Source organism: Staurois parvus, unplaced genomic scaffold (assembly GCF_062004578.1).
Source record: "Staurois parvus isolate SC_StPar_1 unplaced genomic scaffold, SC_StPar_1.0 ptg000011l, whole genome shotgun sequence".
In the NCBI taxonomy this organism is placed as follows: Eukaryota; Metazoa; Chordata; class Amphibia; order Anura; family Ranidae; genus Staurois; species Staurois parvus.
The window spans coordinates 33,927,972-33,944,013 of record NW_028317807.1 but is presented as its reverse complement, the minus strand read 5'-3'; the positions used below and the strand labels follow the sequence as shown (position 1 = coordinate 33,944,013).

Genomic DNA, 16,042 nt, shown 5'->3' with positions numbered 1-16,042 from the left:
ACATAAAAGTAACAACTGTATTTCTTTTTGCAGCATGGAGGAATGTGAAGCCCTTTGTACAAGATTAGCAATCATGGTGAAGGGGAAGTTTCAATGCATTGGCTCCTTACAGCACGTAAAGAGCAGGTAAGCATTATATACTGTACATATCTGTCAGTTAAATAACCATTTGTCACTTGGTTCTTGTACTAGTAACTCATAAACTCCCCTGTTGACCTCAGCTCTGTTCTGGTCAATGGGATGGGGATAGAGGGTCCAACTTGCTATGTTGGTGCTGTGAAATGCTCTGCGGCTATTGGGATTTTCCTTCTGATATCTGCACATCAATAAAATGACACCACTTATTAATGTGTCAGGTAGAGTGTACACTTTTCTTTCTACATGTCAATGTGGTAATAGCAGAGTTTGGCCTGTCTTAAAGCAGTATAAAACCCAAAAGCATAATATTTATTATATTGCACATTACCAATTCTTAGATGTGGCAGCTGTATTAGTTTCCTTTTTATGCTTTCCTCTATTTTCATTTGGTGATCCAGCCTGCATCTCTGTGGTTTTTCAATAGAAAAGCTCTCTTGCAGTTACAGGGATGAGACAGACCATTTAACACTGGAAGGGGTGCTTAACCACTTAATCTCCGGAAGATTTTATCCCCTTTATGACCAGGTCATTTTTTTGCTGTTAGGCACTTGGCTACTTTATCTGGCAATTGTGCAGTTGTACAACACTGTATGCAGATTAAATTTATATAATTGTTTTACACAAATAGAGTTTTCTTTTAGTGGTATTTGATCTTCACTGGGTTTTTTTATTTGTATTATATACCAAAAATTTAAAAAAAAACTATATTTTTTACTTTATGCTATAAAACATATCCAATAAAAAATTAAAAAAATGGTCAAAATGTATTCTGCTACATGTTGGTAAAAAAATCCCAATAAGTATATATCAATTAATTTGTGTGAAAGTTATAGCATCTGCAAACTATGCATATCTACTGGAATATGTATTTATTTATTTTATACTATCGGTGATCAGTGACTTATATGGCAGGCAATCTGACACAGGGTGGGAACTGACTAACTGACATCTCCAGTGACATTAAAGCAGTGATCAATGATAATATTATACACTGTCACTGTACTAATGACACTGGCTGGGAAGAGGTGAACACATAGGGATAATCAAAGGCCTCTTGTACACTGCAGCTTGAAAAAGCTCACAACAGCAATTATTTAATGAGGTAAAGCATAGAACAATGTGCCTTTGCACACAGGTACGTAAATAAGCGTTGCGTATTCCTCGGTAAAAAATAAATTGGAAAATCTGTACTTTTGGTCAGTAATTTACACTGCATACGTGCAAATGTACATGAATATGCACATATAATATTAATGAATTTTTCCTGAGAATACATTGTGCGCGCAAATACACGCAAAACAAGCTCCTGAAATTACATTTGTAAAAAAAGCAGATGCTCAAACATCAGTACCCTGTGCAAAAGTCCAAAGGGCTTACTATGTGCCTAACAATGTGTAATGTGTGCTGCTTTTACTACTAAATGGGTTTATTTTTGCTCCCTGCTTTGCAGGGAGAAAATCATAGTAAACACAGGGCTCCGTACTGTCATTTGCTAAGCCAATGAGCAAGTTCCCGTCTGCCCAGACTGACAATGCTACTGTCCAGATCTGCCCCCTGTGCTCATTCATCCAGAGTGGTGTCTGTATAATACTCAAGGTGTGTTACTGGCCAGATAACCAGGGAACAAGAGAGGCAAAAAAATAGCCACTACAGGATTAGTAAGCTGTAATACATTACATTTTTTGTTTTTGGTTTTAAGCACAGCACACGTCTAAAAAAGTCCAACCTAATTTTGAGAAAAATGTATATGTTTTTGTTTCTGAAATAAAGAATGTATACGCATCAAAAGTCAAAGACATAGAAATAGTGGCATTTGGAGACATACACTGCTTGGCAGTTTGTCTCCATATCATACAATGATGTATTAGTGGGCAGGTAATCAATTCAGCAGCAGTTTGGACTTGTACACCATTGACGTTACTTAGTGACGCACAGTGCTCATACTGTGAACTCTTGACATTTCAGCTGTTGCTGTGAGGCTCTCATCTTTCAGTTTCTGCTTCAAGACCAGACTTATTTCTGAGATACTGAAAGGTTTGGTCTTTCACAGTCACATGCAAGGTACATCCTGTAATCAGGCTCAATCATATGAATGTTTTTGTCATACATTTAGGTTTGGAAGTGGGTTCACCGTGAAGATGCATCTTAAGGACTCCTCCGTCAGTGTCCAGACAATCACCGACTTTATGCACTTTAATTTTCCAAACACTTACTTAAAGGTACAGCATTACAAAACTTATGTTGTTTTACTTATTTTCAGTGTCACTTTTTCAAGTGTGATATCTATCATGTGTATTTTTGTAAGTAATTGTTGAATAAAGCTTAATAAAATAAAAAGAGTTATAGCAATTGTATAAAGTTTCTCAGGGACTGGCCAAACTTTGCTCAGTGGGTGACCATGCCAGCCCAGCTCCGTTCAAGAAAAGCAGAACATTTGACTTCTGTTGAAGGAACCTGCTGGAAAATGTCTGGCTGACCAGCATCTGCATCTAATCAGATGTAGTAATTGCTCAGATATTTTGACAGTCAGTGGGGCCAACTGTCAAAATACAGTATCCACAGCAGGAGATTAGAGATGAGTTCATCCACATGGATGGAGGAATCTCTTAAGCAAGCCAGAGATGGATCGATCCTTAGCTGGTTCAGCAGGGACAGGCAGAAATTCAAACCATCTATGGGCTGGCTGGTTGTACTGAAGTTGAGCCATCAATCGACTTCAGAACAACCAGCCTGAGGGATTTTTTCATGTGATCACTGCTGGTGGTTATAGCCACTAGAAGTAATCATTTGTTCTGCCAGCAGGAAAGGCTCCCTACTGGCAGAATACAATAGTGATGCAGGAGGGTTTCCCCCATCAACACTGACTGTGTTGATAAGGGAATCAAGCAACTTTCTTACCTTCCACCAAAGGTGGAAGGAAAGAAAACTGTATAATTTATGACCTGCCTAGTTTTTTTTTATTTGTTCAGCCTGCAGTGTATGGCCAGCTGAAGACCGAAACTTAGGTGAGAACAGATATTGCACTCTGTGTATTAACATAGACGTGTCTCCAAGTAAATAAAGGTCTTCCCACTGTTGACCTACTTCCAAAAATGCAAGTCGTTACTTTAATACTTTGGGTCCTTGACCCCAACCCTAGGTTCGCACCTAAGCATTTTCCGCAGTGATTTGCAGAAGCACACTAAAGTCCATTTAACATGATTTCCTATGGGACATGTTCAAATTTTTCACTCGGTGCGTTTTTTGGAAAGGGTCAGGGACTTTTTTAAATGCAAAAAGTTGCATTTTTGGTTCTATAAATGTCAATATGAATGCTGCAGAAAAGCAGGTAGTGCCTTTTTTATACGTTTATGATGTGTTTTAATCTGCCTAGCAACAAGGAAAAAAAATGCATCAAAAACGCGTCAAAAAATGCATGTGCAAAAATGCAAAATGCACCGCGAAAACCACTGCAGAAACAGATTAAATGCAAACTGCCTAGCTGTGTACCTAGCCTAAATAAGTATGCTCAAACACATCACAAAAATTGTGCAAAAGTCAGAAATTCTGCGTTTTTGGCTCAGTGATTCAAAGTATTGAAATCAGTGCATTAGTACAGCCAGGCAACTAGCATTTGCAGAAGAAGATAAGAAAAATGTCAGCATACTGTACATGTTTCTTTTTTAAGACAGGTTTACTTCAAAATGCTACATTATAAAAAAAAACATTGCTAAAAGGGACAAGCTTTAAAACTAAACTCTAGTAAGCTTTATAAAAGGCACATGGGTGCCTCCCTCCTGTATATTCAGGATATTTTATGTTTGATATGTATAGAACGATATGGAATCTTCTCTGTTTTAAAGTGGTTATAAAGCCTAAACATTTTTATATGAATGCATTCCTTGATAAAAATGTTTAGGTATCAATATCCCCCTCTCACCCCCTTTTTACCTACCTGAGTCCTTATTTAATAGAGCGCTGTGCCTGTCTGCAGCATTGTTTGTCCCTGCACTTCACGGGCTTTGCTGAAGCAGTGGGAGCCATTGTCTGTCACTCAAAGCCAGTGATGAGGGAGTAGGAGACAGGGTCAAGTTCCGCTGTTTGTGTCTATAAACGCAGGCAGCTGAGCGTGGGGGTGAGTGTGTCCCCATATGAAGGGGCTTCTGATGGGGGCACTCACCGGAGAGGAGCCAGGAGCGCCAGCAAGGGATTCGAGAAGAGGAAGTTCAGGGTCACTCTGTTCAATTTTATTGCACAGAGCAGGTAAGTATAAACATATTTGATATTTAAAAAAATGCATTTACAATTACATTAATTCTCCTAGACTAAATAAGCATTGCATCCTGAAAAGATACGTGGGGAGGAGGGTACCAATGTGTAATTTTTTTAAACTAACTGGAATTCCGTTTTAAAGAGATTTTCCAGTTTAAATATGAAATTCACCCTCTGCTTCTGGCCCCTATGTGCAATAGTTAGAAGAACCTTCATTTCTAGCTACCCCTGCTGGTGAGATCAGGTACTGAGGCTTCTCCAGGAAGACAGGATGACCATGGTCATATTATAGCTATAGGGATGTTATTTCAATTCCTTCAAGCAATGTTACAAAGCAAAAGATATGGGTCCCTGTTTGTTTTTTATACTATGTGGCTGTGGGCGTTCTTATGTGTTTCTACCTAGAGGAACATGTAAAAATGCTCTTTAAAAAAAGGTGATCCCTTTTGAAGGAGAGTCTGAATGTGTTTAGTGATACTTGGTTTTGGTGTCCATCACAGTGTATGGTGACACAGTTTAAAAGGATTTTCTGCAGACTATAAGTGCAGTGATTCAATATCCTCATGGGAGATTGCAGAATAATGTTGCAATACTCTGGCCCTGATTAGACACTCTAATGGATATGAAACAGCATGCATTTTTCATTAGATGTTACCCCCGATGTTTCACAAATCAGCTTGAAACACAGCATATAATTATAGTTTAAACAACGTATAACCACCCCTAGTGAAAAGGGATATGTAAGAGATTTTCAATGGATTTTTTTAATAATAGTTATTTACAGCTCACATGATTCCCATCTAGTTGGAGGATCATGAGAGTTATAGTTTGGAAACAGGTGAAAAGTGGTAGGCTATTGAAGCAGTCAAAGCACTTCTCCCTGATCTTGTTCTTATAACGATGCTCTCCCAGCAATTGCTGCCAAAACAAATATCCTACTTTGACATCGCCTAGAGCCGTGCCCGCTCATTGAAAGAGTAGAAAGAAAAACTGTGCGCTGCAATACATCTTAATAATTTTGGACAGGTTTTCCAGTATTGGATGAAACAATGCTGATCACTTAATTACTAACTCCTGATGCAATTTCATTTGCCCTACCTGTTAGTGTCCTGGATAATGGACCGCAGACAGTTAAAATGTTTCTGAATACAAAGAAAAGAAGAGCTGGGAAATTTTTCAAAAATAAAGCCTCACGATAATTCCTTCATACATTAGTTTCTGTTTCGAATCAATGGCCCTATATCTGCCCCTAGATCTAGTTTTTTTTAGGATAAACAGTCTTCTGACTAAACAAGATGTGTATAAAAAAGGGAAAATTCTGCAATGCAAAGGGTTTATTCAGAACAAAAGAATATTGTTTGCTTTAAATGAAATGATTCTCTTCTGCACTGTAAATAACATGTTTGAACAAATGATGATCCACTGTGTGTAAAGCACTGCACTGTGAGAGAACAGCATATGGGATTTGATGTTGAAACAGAGAAAAATTACTTTTCTTTAGAAAAACTATTCAAGCTAAAATTCACAGTGTTTTAGGAGTGTATTGCTTTAAAAGGATAAGTCCCTTGTTTCTTCAGCTGGTGCAAATAAATGGAAAAAAACCTCAACAGAATGAGGGGCCCTTTGTGACAACAACTGTAGGATTCAATACAACAGTCTGCAGCCTCTTAGGCTACGTTCACACTAGCGTTGTGTGCAGGCGGCAGAGAGGCGTTTGGGAAGCGTTTTTACCGCTTCCCAAACGCCTCTGCCAATTCTGCACATTACAGCACATGGTGCTGTTCTAACGGGAGCGTTTGCGTCGCATCGTGTTGCGTCGCAGCAAAAAGGACGCCTCTGGTCGAGTCAGGAGGCGTTAAAGCCTCCTATTCTCGTCTATGGTGCCGCTCCGCAAACGCTCGGCCGGCGTTTGCGGTGCGGTTGCGATGCGGTTGCGGGGCGTTTGTGGAGCGGTAACACCACTCAAACTGCATTATAGGCATTTGTGGGGCATTATTAACGCTCGGCAAATACCTAGCAACCAACGCTAAACCGCGCATGTGGCATTTGCTTAAAAAACGCTCCGCAAACGCCGGACCAACGCTTGCCAAACGCTATAGGGGCAAGCGTTGGTAAAACAGCCAAGTGTGAACGAGCCCTTAGTGTCTGATTCCCAAGCAACAATTACATTCTTTCTAACCACTTGCCCTCCTGAGGATTTACCCCCCCCCCATCCTGACCAGGCCATTTTTTGCGTTATGGAGCTGCGTTACTATAACTGACAATTGCGCAGTCATGCAACGCTGCACCCAAATGAAATTTACGTCCTTTTTTCCCACAAATAGAGTTTTCTTTTGGTGGTATTTGATCACCTGGGCGGTTTTTATTTTTTTAGCTAACAAATTTTGAGAAAAAACAATATTTTTGACTTTTTGCTATTAAACATGTCCAGTAAAAACATTTTAAAAATCACTGGGCAGGAAGGGGTTAACATGTGGGGCGAATAAAGGGTTAACTGTGTGCTGTTTTACATACTGGGCTGTGTTTGTGCTTCACTGCTTTGCATGGCTGTTCTATGCAGAGCCATACAAAGCAGTTCACAGGAGCTGACAGGGGAAAGAACTGTTTTGTTTACAAACAGTTCTCCCCCCATCTGAGATGCTTGGCAATCATCGGGCGCCGGCGAGCAATCACCCTCTGGGACCCGGTGATTGACAGACAAGGCCGCGAATGGTGTGGGTAGGGCCCTCGCAAGCGACCCCTACCCAGACATACAAACTCACGTATATATATGTGATTTTTTGCACCCATGCCGCTCTGTAGAAGTACTTCTGCTACAGGGTGGATGGGAAGTGGTTAAAGCCAAAGCTTCTTTAGTAATTTTGGATGAAATAGACACAGGTACCCTGTTAGGTATTTTTTTTTGCCAGTCATGCCCAATGGGGAGATTTCCCTTCCCTTTCTGTCCCTCAGACATATAGGGAAGTGAGAGGAATACTGTCAAAAGTAAGGGGAATCCTTTCTTAGGCTCCGTTCACACCAGTGCGATTTTTAGTGCTTTTTGCAGATAAGCACTACAGTCCACTTAACATGGTTTCCCATGGAAAATGTTTACATCTATGCTTTTTTTTAAGCTGCTGCATTTTTGGAAAAGGTCAGGGACTTTTTTAAAAGCAAAAACCAGTTTTCATGAAGAGTTCCATGAAGAATTTGCTGAAATGTATGGTAGTGCGTTTTTGCTGCATTTTGCATTTTTATTCTGCCCAGTGAAAAAAAATTCCACTTTAACAAAAAAAAACGCAAAACACAGTAAAAGCATGAAAAATGCATCAAAACGTCAAAAACGCATGTAGAAAAATGCAAAATGAAATGCGAAAAGCACTGCAAAATGGACAAAAAGCAAACTGCATAGGTGTGAATGGAGCCTAAGGCCTCATTCACATGGTTGAGCTGATCAGTACACTGATGTAGAGGGCCACGTTTAGTTGCCTGGGAGGTACAGGTGGTCTGTACAGCTGTATTCAGTCAGCCTGTACAAATCAATGACAGGCAGATGGTTGTATAGATTTTCACATGCAAACCTGCTTGTACATTATTGTGGGACTGATGCATGGCTCGGAACACAGGCAGACTGCAATCTGAGCCTTGCATCAGTCCCACACAGATTTAAAAACTGGGATGTGCATAAAGATCAGTTTAGCCAGCTGCCTGTCATTGATTTGAACAGTCTGGCTGCATGGGGCTGTACAGACCACCTGTACGTCCTGAGCGGGTGAACATAGCCTTCTGCACAGGTGTACTGATCAGTGCACCTCTGTGAATGAGGCCTTAGCTGTTGTCACCAGAACAAGTGTCCCCATTGGAGGATTTCCCTTCTATTCTTGTTTTTCTAGTAGATTTTACCTCACTTTCAGTCCTGGGTACATTTGGTACACACTGTAACTGAGATTGATAGAGAGGACAAATCTTCCCAACAGGACTGATGTTAGAAACCACGGGGCCCCATACAGAAACCTGACAGCCCCTTCCCCCCAAAAAAACAGTTTACTATGCTTCAGTTATGAATGAACACAGTGAGTGATCAGTACCAATCACTCATTGTGTTTAGGAAGGGGCTGGTAAATGTGATATATTTACGGGGCCCTTCCCCCACCATCCACCCTGAAAGATCTTATTGTGCGCTTGCAATTGCCGGGGTAAAGGAGAGGAGGGAAGCTGTTAGTACTGTGGTGGTGGGGCACACAGGAGAGCTTGGGAAGCAAGGGGAAACATATGGTGCACAGAGAGGGTGATGGGTGCGGTGGGTGGCAATTACTACAGAGAGAGTCATACTGGGGATCAGTTTCAGTAATTTGCCCCCCATGCCAATCACCCTCCCTGCCCACATCTGATTCACCCAACTGCCTGGGCCCCATACAGGAGGTCTGGTGGTACCCTCTTATCCACGGCCCTACTTCCCGGCATAGGACAGCAATAAAAACATGGCAGGATATATAACCATTTTCTAGTTTATCCAGAGCTAAAAAAAAAAGTTTTCACTTTACACACACTTTAACCGCTTGAATGTCTTATGCCCCCCCCCCCCTCAACAAAACAAAAACAAACCTATGAGCATACCTTATATGCCCAGTGAGACTTCCTCTTCTGTTGACACTCCATTCGACTCTAAATTTCTGTAGCGCAAATAGCACTTCCTGTATGAATGAAACCTTTAAATAGGCTTTTACTTATATTTTAAAGCTATTACTTTTTTTGTAGTAGTAAAAAAAACTGCAACACATTTCTTACCTTAAAACTTCACATTTATTGCAATGAAACAATGTCATAGAGCAGTAAACTTGAAACTGTGGCCCACGGGCTGGATGTGGCCCTTTGCTTGCCTTTATCTGGCCCTTGGGGCATTATTATTCACACAGAAACAGGACACCATTCTGCCCACTGACATCAACAGTGAGGCATAATTCCTGCCGCTGACATCACCAATGGGGCATTATTCGTCCTACTGACACCAACAATGGGGCATTATTCCTCCCCCTAATACCAAAGATCGGGCACTGTTTACTTCCACTGATGCCAGGAAAATTTCTATTCCTGCTGGCCACAGTCCATCCCCCTAAAGTCTGAAGGGTAGTAAACTGGCCCTTCATTTAGAAAGTTTGGAGACCCTTGTCCTACAGAATGCAGAGAATATGTTAACTAGAAATTTAGCTCCCAAATAAACATTTATTGAAAAAATGGTGTAACAAGCAAAGTTCAGTAACTCATAACAACCAGAATTTAACTTTTTTAACAATACAGGAGACATTCATAGAGTCACTATAGCTACTGCACTCTCTTGAAGCACATTGCCCTGTGCAATACACCAGATAGAGTATTCAGATACAACAAAGTTTCTGGGTCATTATAATTCTGTTAGATAGTAGGTACATGTTATGGTGAGAAGGGACTGAAAGAGCCCAAAAAAGCCCTCCAACCAAATCTGTGCATAGCACAGTAAAGTCTTCTTAAAACAGAAGATATTCACTTGTCTTATTCCATCACATATCCCAGAAATTAGAGTATTATTCCTCAATACAGGACAGTAGAGCCTTTAGTCCTTCCTAAATCCCTGTATGTCCCAACAGCAAAATGCACATCCAGAACCACTGTGTATACTGCAAATGTATCCTAATATTATAGAGCTATTTATTCCAAACTGCATACAGCAGGCTTTTTGGCCATCGTTAGTATATGAAATATATATACATAGTATATGCAGTATATGAAAACCATGGATTCCATGTGTCTTCCACCCTAATCAGTACATTGCATGGTATTATCTTCCTAAAACAGAAGGTAGTCATGTCTCAGTAGTAGATGCAGGTAAAATCTTTTTCATAAGTTGACTTGAAAAAGCCTTTTTAGAGCTCCATTTGTGACTTTTTGAAGATTCTAAATGTGTTTTAAAGATACTTGTATGTTAAAAATGTTTTTTTTTTCTTTTCCTAAAATAGGATCACCACTTCACTATGGTGGAGTACCATGTCCCTGTGTCTGTAGGAGGAGTCGCTAGTATATTTGACCTGCTCGAGTCTAACAAAACAGCCTTGAACATCATTCACTTTTCAGTCAGTCAGACAACTCTGGATGAGGTACACTGAAACATATTTGTTCATTTTCTAATGCTTATATACAGTGTATATATATATATATTTATATAATTATTATTATACAGAATTTACATAGCGCCAACAGTTTTCTCAGTGCTTTACAATATAACGGGAGACAATACAGTAACAATACAGTTCAATACAAGAAGGATTTGATATTATTATTATTATAATACAGTATTTATAAAGCGCCAATAGTTCGCTCAGCGCTGTACATTACAATGGGAGACAGAACAATAACAATACAATACAATGCAAAACATGAGGGGATCGAGGGCCCTGCTCTTTCGAGCTTACACTCTAGGAGGTTGAGATATATATATATATATATATATATATATATATATATATATATCTTACATTTCTGGTATATCCCTTATTATAGGTGGTAGTCTTACTTATCCTCCAAACTTTCACGTTGACAAGCATTTTGCCAAAATTATAGTTTGCAGAAATTAAAAATATTTACTCATATTTCCTACCTGTAATAATAAAGTGCAGCTCTCCCAAAGGTTCTAATAAATGACATGTCAATCACAAAATACCATTACCTTTCTGTATGAATATAAAAATCAGATCAGATTATAAATAGGTATAAATATAAATGCATATGTAAAAGATAAATGAACAAATAATGTTCAATACAATAAATGAAAATCAAAGTGAAAAAATAGCGACTATCGAAAATAACAATCACAGCGTATTCACTCTCTAAACTGTGAGATTTCCCACAGTGACTGCACACCAAAAAAGAAATTTAGAGTGTAAATAAGCACTGGGATTGTGATTTTTGATTATCATTATTTTCAGTTTGATTTTTACTTATTGGATTGCACATTATTTTTACATTTATCTTTTACATAAGTGTTTATATTTATACTTAGTTATAATCTGATCTGATTTTTTATTTATATAGTCATACACGTCATGTCTCGTAGGGGTATTTTGTGACTGATATGCCATTATTAAAACTTATGGGAGGGGGCACTTTGTTTATTATTACAATATAATTGTGGGAATCACAAGAAGGTGGGAGCTGAGTCTCATCTGCTGTTTTGGTTGGTTTGCAGAAAGAAAGCAGGGGCGTTTTTGTATACAACATATTTCCTACTCATCAACAGGTTCAAATCATAATGTAGTTTGGTCAAGTGACATAATAGCAGGTCTGTTTATTAAGTTTTATAGCACTCAGCCCTGTTAACAGCAAAGAGGACAACATTTAAACGAAGACATTCATCCACTGAGTTCAATCTCTCACAACTCCAGCAGCTTTGGTCCAGAAAAAAGCAAAACAAATATGCCAAAGTCAGCTTTCAGATGCATACATTTGGGAGTGACACCCTGTGATCAAGGTGCCATCAGCCATACAGTATATATAGCTGAGAGCAAGTTTATTTAGGGCTTACCCCTGATCTCTTTAAAGGGAATGTGGTGTTGTCTATATTGTCTTTATTTATTGCATTTAGGGTGAAAAAATAAATAAAATGTTTAAAAACAATTCAGTTTTATGTGGCCCGATATGAAATATTACATAGGAAAATTAATATTTGCCTTTTCCAGCTAGCAGTTAAAGCTCCTTTTCACATGTTTACTGGGATAATCTGAACTCTTTTGCCTTGAGTTTACAGATAGCTGAAGCTTTGATTACCATCTGAATGGGCCAAAGAAGTGGCTCATCTTTCTTCCCACTCTATTTCCTACTGCTCGATATGGTTCCAACTAGAGAGAAGTTGCCTGAAAGCAAGCAGCTTCTCCTTTTTCCTCTCTCTTTAGATTACCCATGATGCTCTTTGACACTAGTGTTATGTGTGCACTCTGGAATAAAGGTCTTATAAAAATCAGCATGCAAAAAATACAGTTGTTTCAGAACTACTGTTGTTCCCTTTTAAAGGTACATATAAGATACACATATTTTCAGGGGCAACTGAGAACCTTTCATGTAGGACTATAAATAGATTATTATTCATGAAAACAAAAAATCCCCACTCTCCCGACCAGCCAATGTAGTATAAACATCAAAACAGCATTAGTCTATGAGTCTCCGTCAAAGACCACGTCCCTTGACGAGTTTCGTCCCGTCCATTGAGGCTTAATCGTAGGGTACTCTGTGAGAAGGCCCTGATAGGCGGAGTGAAATGGTTGAAGCCACTTTGATGTCTATACTACAGTGGCTAGTTAGGAGAATGGCACTTTTTTGTTTCATCCATGCACTGCCTCAGACGGGCTTGTTGGCAGCCTGCACCCCGCACCTGAAGATCGTGGGAGTTGGGGCTCCAGCTTTGAGGGGCATTCCAATTGTTGTATCTAGATTATTTTTCAAGTTACTACTTTTCTGTGTTCAACAATTAAATATAGCTTAGGGCCTAGGCAAGGCTTTGTGCTATATACAAAAACACTATGCAAAGTATAGTAAGCTTTAGTAAATCTGATTGGTTGCTGTGGTTTAGTTTCCCATGATGTGGAAAGTGTTGTAATACTATTTTCCTCTGATGTACCTTTATATCTTTTTTCTAGGTTTTCATCAACTTTGCTCAGGCCCAGGCAACCCCTGATAATTCCAATCTCAGCAGTGGCAGCAGCCAGGACTTGCGGGTGGTGGTTACATAGAGAATCTACAGACTGAATGTTCCTCAAAAATCTCTCAGGGAAAATCAACATAAAAAGAATGCTTATTAAGCACTTTACGAAGACAAGGTCACCCAAGAAGACTAACCTAAATGTAATTAATCATGGTCATCACATTCTTCTAACAACAAACATCAATATGTGCATTTTTTTGATGTAGGCATTGTCAGCCAGTGATCTGTTTGATAAAACTGCCTTACTGAAATGTAGTCATTGATTCCACGATAGTGCCATATTCAGAATGACAGTCATGACATTTCTAAACAGAAAGAAAATGCAATTTATAGAAACGGATAAATCTTTTATTGATGAACTCAGAGCCAGATATATAAGGTGACACTGAACATATATTGGCTCTTAATTCCTGTCTCGCTGTTCAATGGTCACAAATGTACATTTAAAGATACCATAAAAGCAAAGCTGTGAGAGACGTAAAGTCCATTAATAGAAGATTTATTGACAGACTCTTCATTGCTGCAAGCAAAAGAGGATACAATTGTTTACATTTTTTCTAAATGTTTGCTATAATTAAAAAAATGCATTTCGCCAAGTCTTTAAAATCTTGAAACTTTTTCTGGACTGTATGCATGCATGCCTTTTTTGTACACATATTTATGCACTTGGACTGCTGGACTGGGCTAAAAGCATATCTAAACCTAAAAACAAACATGTAGTATATTGCAACTTACCAGTCCTGGCTGCATTGATTTTTTCATTTTCATCTGGTGATCCTGCCAGTAACACATTTCCTATCTTAGAGTAGCTACACTCACTGCTCCACTGTATCTGTGGAGGAGCAATGGGGTTTATTTACTAAAGCTGGTTCACTCAGAATCTCATGATCTTCTGCATAGAAACCAATCAGCTTCCAGGTTGTATTGCTAAAGCTTAACTGAACAAGCTGAGGTCAGAAGCTGTTTGGCTAACCAGATTCTGAGTGAACTAGCTTTAGTAAGTAAACCCCAATGTACCCACTATTAGACAGCCAACCTGTGAAGAGGGTACTGTTAGATGGATCAGTGAATTTAGATGGAATTTACATGCTTCACTAACAAATTAAAGCATGACTCCAGCTAACACTTTTTAAGCAGTTACAGAAAAAGGTGTTTTTCCTTTCAAAGTTAAGGTTTTACAAAAATGAATAAAGGCATGCCAGTTGGTGTTAAATGGTTTGTCTGAACCCTCCACTGCTTTCGGTCAGCTTGGTCTGTTAATGGTAGTTTAAAAATAACAAACTTACTGGCAGGATTAAGAGGTAATAAAACTGCCACTAGTAACTATTGACAGAGTGCATCATATGTCATTTTGCCCATAATTTTGCTTTAAAATTTTGCACTGGACAAAAGTCCACAACTATTTAGGAATCTCAGTAGTAGAAAAAAATGTTTATGCATTTGCACTATTTCCAAAAATAGTATAATAATAGGGACTAGCCATGGGGAAAAAAAAGCAGCATCTAGGTTTGATGTTACCTTGATTTACGGCTGAATAGGCATGAACAACCCACAAGAGCACCCACAACTCCAAAGGAAATTAAATGTGGACCTAGGAACCTATTTCACATGAGTGGTGAATAATCAGGGTACTGATTTCTGTTTGACACCAAACTTCCCCAGGTACTATGCGCTGAAGAATGAACTGAACAGCATTAACCAGGCATGTCTACATGTGGCACTTACCCTCATGTTGTATGTTGGGTCTCTGCTGCCTATTGATTTGCACTGCTCTCGTAGGAAGCTCCTACTGCTGAGAGTGAAAATGTGAGGAATGCTGCACAAATTTGATTCCTTGGTCTGCAATTATCTGTCTCAGGAAAAATGTTATCATGAGAAGAGTTAACACACTCTATTACGGCTTAATATACCCTTTGGTGAAGTGCATGTTTTGTCCATGTACATTGAGTACTAGCCCTGTAAAAGTGGTGCAATTACAATGCTGGAGCATAATGATGTGCCTAGTGGGTATCCAGCATTTTTGTAAGATTTTAACTTTATTAGGATGAAGAAAACAAATGCACCTAAAAATAGATACAATTATATTCTACTACCAAAGATTTCTTGTTGTTTTACTAGCGTACTCCATATAATGTGTCATATGTTTGTAAAGGAATACTTTGTTACTGGTCTTTCAATTTCAGTCTTTTTCTATTTAATGATTGTACTACATAAAAGAAAAAGGTGCTAGTGTTTAGCATTTTGAATGTAATATTTGTTTAGGATGATAATACTGTAAGAAATCAGAGAAAATACATACATGTGTTATTGCAATTCTTTTTGAGTGATTTGATTCTGCTATCACTACCACTAAACTAATATGTTTAGACCTACTGCATGGTCTTGTTCAAAGGCATCAAACCGATACCAGGAGGAAAAGTACTTAATATTGCAGAAAATTAACCAATTAGCATATATTATATTTCAGAAGATTTGCTTTGTAATTTATATGGTAAAAAATGAAATTGTTCAGGAAAATTAAATATTAAATGTTCAATTTCTTTTTTTCCCATTTTTTTTCTTTTCTTTATTCTTAATAGCTGTTATTGTGGGAAATGCATTGACACAAGGACTTGCAATGCAAGCAGCAACAATTATTTTCAAGACAGGCATACTTATTTATAAATGATGTTAACAGTGCCATTGTTTTATCAAATTAATTTTTAAAAGTAAAATGTTTACAATAAATGTTTTCTGTTACATGGTTGCTCTCTTGTTTTTTGTAGATTTGATGATTCCATTCTGACACATAACTAGCGACAAATTAGATAAACTGTGTATATGTGTATATATATTTATATATAAATACATTTATGAATAGGGTACTTTTTAGAGTGGGTGCCAATCATTAACTGTTGTTTAAATCTGACCATGTGGATTTTTTCTTAGAAGATATTTTCATGAGAT

The 16,042-nt window shown here is 38.4% G+C and overlaps 1 protein-coding gene across 1 annotated transcript in view; it reads left to right on the top strand.

Moving 5' to 3' along the window:
- ABCA12 (ATP binding cassette subfamily A member 12) overlaps positions 1 to 15,835 on the top strand; it is a 177,528-nt gene extending 161,693 nt beyond the window's left edge. Inside the window, exons 51-54 of the mRNA XM_089672635.1 lie at positions 34 to 126; positions 2,252 to 2,357; positions 10,362 to 10,499; positions 13,032 to 15,835. Coding sequence (XP_089528761.1) covers positions 34 to 126; positions 2,252 to 2,357; positions 10,362 to 10,499; positions 13,032 to 13,124 — 430 coding nt within the window. The 3' untranslated portion in view covers positions 13,125 to 15,835. The remainder of the gene's footprint in view (positions 1 to 33; positions 127 to 2,251; positions 2,358 to 10,361; positions 10,500 to 13,031) is intronic.
- Positions 15,836 to 16,042: the final 207 nt, after the last annotated feature.